Source organism: Geospiza fortis, unplaced genomic scaffold, assembly GCF_000277835.1.
Source record: "Geospiza fortis unplaced genomic scaffold, GeoFor_1.0 scaffold292, whole genome shotgun sequence".
Classification (NCBI taxonomy): domain Eukaryota; kingdom Metazoa; phylum Chordata; class Aves; order Passeriformes; family Thraupidae; genus Geospiza; species Geospiza fortis.
The window spans coordinates 797,836-803,835 of NW_005054482.1; the positions used below are offsets into that span (position 1 = coordinate 797,836).

The window sequence follows — 6,000 nt, forward strand, 5'->3', positions numbered from 1 at the left end:
TCTGCAAAAGGACTGCTGAGCACACTGAACTCGAGCTGGAATATGGACGTGGCTTAGTTGATTGATGCCAAGCTGTACTCATATCATGTCTGCATTGTTCATTTGTCCTTCCAGGGAGTGTCTTACAGTCCAGCAAGTTAAATGCTTTCTGTTGGGCAGAAATTTTAAGGCCACTTCTGATAAACAGCTAATAGATCAGTTTGATATGATTAGAATAAATATGCCTAGAAGACTAGCATATATTTTCCTTCTGCAGATATTCCTTGGTGTTGGTTACAGCAGATCAAAAAGAATCCGAAGTAATCAAATATTCCACGATATTTCTGTATTCACGTGTGAAAATTAAAAGCTACACAGGGATCCAAAAAAGAGCAACCCCCTGAAATAACGGAATTTGTGTTCTGTTTCATCTGAGTTTGGAATCCTTTCAGTATTAACTGGGTTGCACATCTCTTCAGTTAATGGCTGGAAGTAGCAATAAAGGAGAGAGCATCTATCCAGTGACTGTTAAGTATCAGCAGCCTGTGTTTTAAACAGCTGCAGTGTGCATTGTTAGAATAAGCTGCTCAGCAGAGAAATTTGAGCTGCTTAACCCTGTGGTGCTGGCAGGTCCAGTGATCCCAGTGGTAAGCACTGAAACAAACACAGGGAAGTCAGCCAACATTTGGCATCAAGAGATTAAAAAAGAGGAGGAGGCCTTATGGAAAAAGAATAGGTGGCAACAGAGCCCCCCAAACGCTGCTTATCTGGTTAACATGCATGCCTCATCATGGGGAAAAATTAACCTTGTAACATTCTGCCTACAGAAATTCAGCTTTCCAAACAGGGCTGACATTGAAATCAAGACATTTCTGGAGGTAATTTGCACTGGGGCACAACCCAGGGTGAAATCTTTCTGGAAGCAGCTGGCAGAGTGGCCCGTGGCTGCAGGCACCAGTCACAGCGTTGCATTCCTGGTTCAGATGGGTTATTTAGGTGGGTTTGGGTGCCCCAGCTGTGGCATCCACCAGTACAGGTCAGTTAGGGCTAAACTCCCAGACACCAGCCCAGCTCCTGTCTGGGCACCACAGAAAGTGCTTGGTTTAACAGGAGCTGTGGCCGTGCTGGAGGCATCCCGGTGGGAAGGACTGGGAATTTTTAATGTTCCCTATTTCAGTGTCCTCATCCTCAGTGGTCGCGTGTCAGGCACGGCCTGCTGAGAGCCCTAATACATTTGTGTCTGAGGACTGCTGCAAGATCCTCTAGGCTGGACATCCCACAGAGGTGGAAAAATACTGTTCTTAAATTATTTAATATTTGAAAAGCACTCTGAAAAGCGCCATTTAAGTGCAAAGTGTTCCTATTGTTAAATATTAAAACCAATTTAAGTGTGCTGAATCTTGTTGCAGGGATGCTGACTCCGGAAAACAAAAGCCTTCCTCTTGAATTAAGAATAAAATGCAAATTAGATCTGCTCCCTACTTTAAGAGCTGTATCTTCAGCAGAGACAACTTGGATTGTTTCAGAAACGTGGAAGTAGGGGCTCTGTGGAGGCAGGCCTTGCTTGGATGGCAGGCAGGAAGTATCTGAAAATGCAGCAAGCAATTCCAAACAAGTACAAAGCTGCTTGGCAGAGGAGAGCCTTTCAGGATCACTGTACTGTGTGAGGCTTACTGTGCAGCCAGGGCACAGGCAGGCAGGGGAACAGGGAAGGGTTTCATTCTTAATTAAGAATGTTCATCTCAAGAGACTCTGCCCTGTCTCCTGTGGCAAGGCTTTTCAGTGCAGATGGACACACCGCTGATGACATTACAATGTGCAGCATGTACTGAACAGAATTACTGCAATGGAATTACTTCATGCAGGAAGGCAACAAAAGCAGCATGAATTTTAAACCTCTGGGCTTGTCGGGACTCTGAGGCTTCTCAGGGAAACAAACACTGGTAATAACACAGCTAGTGTTCTTGATGCTGAGGGAATTTCTGTGCCCTGGAATAATTCTTCTTTCATTACTGCAGACAGGTTTCCAAGGCTTAGACGCTGTGTAAAGGCGTCCTGTAGGAAATTTTCTCAAATGCTCATGTTGTTTCCTTGCTTTTTATTTATTTTTCAGTAATGCCCGCTTCCGTTTTAAGTCTGCCTTTTCCCAGTTTTATCCACCTTCCTTCAGAGAATCTGCTTTTCACAAGGGCTGCTTCCAGTGGGAGGCCTTTAGTGACCCATCCTGTAAACCCATCTTGTTTCCAGAAAGCCCACTGTTCCTCTCCCTGGCAACGAGCAGGTCCCTGAAGAATGTGGAGGAAGCATTGTCTCTGCTTTCTCCTCACCCAGATGCATTTTCCTGCAGCACCTTCCCAATCCTGTGCAGTCTACCTAGACCTTGCTGTCTCTCTCCTACTGGCAGTTTATGTCTAGTTACTGTGACTCTAATGTCCACTCCTGATAGCAGGCTGGATTTTTTAAAAGGAAGCTTTTCAAAATACGTGGGTTTTAAGTTGGACCATGGTTGGTCCAATATTTATTTTTGGGTGGCACCAAGCTGATGCAGAAAATAAGTTTCCCTCAGAAGCAGGCAAGCTGAAGCTGTGTAGCTCAGGTACAGCTAGAGATGGGGTTTTCTTGTCAGTGGAGTTGATTTGGATTCATTTGTGGAGCATGGCTCGGTGAGTTTCAAATGCTGGTGCAAGAATTCCTGTGCAGGCCCAAGAGTACCCACTATTGAGCTTGCCCTCCTTGTGTTCCATGCAGGCTTCCAACCCTCTGCATTCTCTCCTGCTGTTTTGTTTTTTTAAGGTTTTTTAGGGGTTTTGATGTTTATATTTTGGTAACAATTTTTTAATGTAAATAATTTATTGTTTTGTGGTTTTTTATGGAGGAGGAGGAATTTGTTGGATTGTTGGTTAGTTTAGTGTCATTGGAGAGGTGGCACTGTCATTTTTTTAATTTACTGCCACTTTTGGAAATCCATGAATATTGGAGCCAGAAATTAAACTTCCTTCTGTTTTACCTTAGAAAGTTGAATGTCCAGGTTATTTTGTTTCATATCCTCCAACATTGCTCTCCGCCTAGCAAGCAACAGGCGCAGCTGCCGCTGTTATGTACTTAATGTAAATAATGTATTGTTTTGTGGGTTTTTTATGGAGGAGCAGAAATTTGTTGGATTGTTGGTTAGTTTAGTGCCATTGGAGAGATGTAAATTTTTTAATTTACTGCCCCTTTTGGAAATCCATGAATACTGGAGTCAGAAATTAAACTTCCTTCTGTTTTACCTTAGAAAGCTGCATGTCTGGGTAGTTTTGTTTTGTATCCTCTAACAACGCTCTCTCTCCCGGCAGGCAACAGGTGCAGCTGCCGCTGTTGTGTACTTAATGTAGTAATTTTTTGCATCCCGGTGGGAAGGACTGGGAATTTTTAATGTTCCCTATTTCAGTGTCCTCATCCTCAGTGGTCGCGTGTCAGGCACGGCCTGCTGAGAGCCCTAATACATTTGTGTCTGAGGACTGCTGCAAGATCCTCTAGGCTGGACATCCCACAGAGGTGGAAAAATACTGTTCTTAAATTATTTAATATTTGAAAAGCACTCTGAAAAGCGCCATTTAAGTGCAAAGTGTTCCTATTGTTAAATATTAAAACCAATTTAAGTGTGCTGAATCTTGTTGCAGGGATGCTGACTCCGGAAAACAAAAGCCTTCCTCTTGAATTAAGAATAAAATGCAAATTAGATCTGCTCCCTACTTTAAGAGCTGTATCTTCAGCAGAGACAACTTGGATTGTTTCAGAAACGTGGAAGTAGGGGCTCTGTGGAGGCAGGCCTTGCTTGGATGGCAGGCAGGAAGTATCTGAAAATGCAGCAAGCAATTCCAAACAAGTACAAAGCTGCTTGGCAGAGGAGAGCCTTTCAGGATCACTGTACTGTGTGAGGCTTACTGTGCAGCCAGGGCACAGGCAGGCAGGGGAACAGGGAAGGGTTTCATTCTTAATTAAGAATGTTCATCTCAAGAGACTCTGCCCTGTCTCCTGTGGCAAGGCTTTTCAGTGCAGATGGACACACCGCTGATGACATTACAATGTGCAGCATGTACTGAACAGAATTACTGCAATGGAATTACTTCATGCAGGAAGGCAACAAAAGCAGCATGAATTTTAAACCTCTGGGCTTGTCGGGACTCTGAGGCTTCTCAGGGAAACAAACACTGGTAATAACACAGCTAGTGTTCTTGATGCTGAGGGAATTTCTGTGCCCTGGAATAATTCTTCTTTCATTACTGCAGACAGGTTTCCAAGGCTTAGACGCTGTGTAAAGGCGTCCTGTAGGAAATTTTCTCAAATGCTCATGTTGTTTCCTTGCTTTTTATTTATTTTTCAGTAATGCCCGCTTCCGTTTTAAGTCTGCCTTTTCCCAGTTTTATCCACCTTCCTTCAGAGAATCTGCTTTTCACAAGGGCTGCTTCCAGTGGGAGGCCTTTAGTGACCCATCCTGTAAACCCATCTTGTTTCCAGAAAGCCCACTGTTCCTCTCCCTGGCAACGAGCAGGTCCCTGAAGAATGTGGAGGAAGCATTGTCTCTGCTTTCTCCTCACCCAGAGGCATTTTCCTGCAGCACCTTCCCAATCCTGTGCAGTCTACCTAGACCTTGCTGTCTCTCTCCTACTGGCAGTTTATGTCTAGTTACTGTGACTCTAATGTCCACTCCTGATAGCAGGCTGGATTTTTTAAAAGGAAGCTTTTCAAAATACGTGGGTTTTAAGTTGGACCATGGTTGGTCCAATATTTATTTTTGGGTGGCACCAAGCTGATGCAGAAAATAAGTTTCCCTCAGAAGCAGGCAAGCTGAAGCTGTGTAGCTCAGGTACAGCTAGAGATGGGGTTTTCTTGTCAGTGGAGTTGATTTGGATTCATTTGTGGAGCATGGCTCGGTGAGTTTCAAATGCTGGTGCAAGAATTCCTGTGCAGGCCCAAGAGTACCCACTATTGAGCTTGCCCTCCTTGTGTTCCATGCAGGCTTCCAACCCTCTGCATTCTCTCCTGCTGTTTTGTTTTTTTAAGGTTTTTTAGGGGTTTTGATGTTTATATTTTGGTAACAATTTTTTAATGTAAATAATTTATTGTTTTGTGGTTTTTTATGGAGGAGGAGGAATTTGTTGGATTGTTGGTTAGTTTAGTGTCATTGGAGAGGTGGCACTGTCATTTTTTTAATTTACTGCCACTTTTGGAAATCCATGAATATTGGAGCCAGAAATTAAACTTCCTTCTGTTTTACCTTAGAAAGTTGAATGTCCAGGTTATTTTGTTTCATATCCTCCAACATTGCTCTCCGCCTAGCAAGCAACAGGCGCAGCTGCCGCTGTTATGTACTTAATGGTGTCCAGGTTATTTTGTTTCATATCCTCCCAACATTGCTTCCGCCTAGCAAGCAACAGGCGCAGCTGACAACGCTCTCTCTCTCAGCAGGCAACAGTATTGTTTTGTGGTTTTTTTATGGAGGAGCAGAAATTTGTTGGTTTGTGTTTTTTATGGAGGAGGAGAAATATGATGAATTGTTGGTTTGTTTCGTGTCATTGGAGAGGTTTTACTGTCGCTTTTGGAAATCCATGAATATGGGAGTCAGAAATGAAACTTCCTTCTGTTTTACCGTAGAAAGTCGCGTGTCCGGGCTGTTTTATTTTGTATCCTCTAACAACACTGTCCTCCCGGCAGGCAACAGGCGCAGCTGCCGCTGTTGTGTCATTGGAGAGGTGTCATTTTTTAATTTACTGTCACTTTTGGAAATCCCTAGATTTTGGAGTCAGAAATTCCAGTTCCCTCTGTTTTAGCGTAGCAAGTCGCATGTCCAGTTGTGTTATCTGCCATCCCCTAACAGCCGTCTCTCCCGGCAGGCAACAGGCGCAGCTGCCGCTGGCCCCCGCGGGGGCGGGGGGGCTACGGGCCCAAGGGCGACGAGCCGCTCGTCAAGGAGGAGCTGCAGCCCGACGAGGCCAACGGCGACGTCTACGACGACTACGACGAGGAGGAGGAGGACCC

General features: G+C 44.5%; 1 protein-coding gene across 2 annotated transcripts in view; it reads left to right on the forward strand.

Annotated features, from left to right (window-relative positions):
* The window catches only part of SOX5 (SRY-box transcription factor 5), a 274,532-nt gene extending 268,789 nt beyond the window's left edge, over window positions 1-5,743 (forward strand). The window contains exon 16 of one of the 2 annotated variants that reach the window (XM_031063130.1): window positions 5,677-5,743. In XM_031063130.1, coding sequence (XP_030918990.1) covers window positions 5,677-5,728 — 52 coding nt within the window. In that variant the 3' untranslated portion in view covers window positions 5,729-5,743. Of the gene's footprint in view, window positions 1-256; window positions 399-5,676 lie in introns of those variants that run through there. The other variant, XM_031063131.1, reaches the window with a different exon arrangement.
* Window positions 5,744-6,000: the final 257 nt, after the last annotated feature.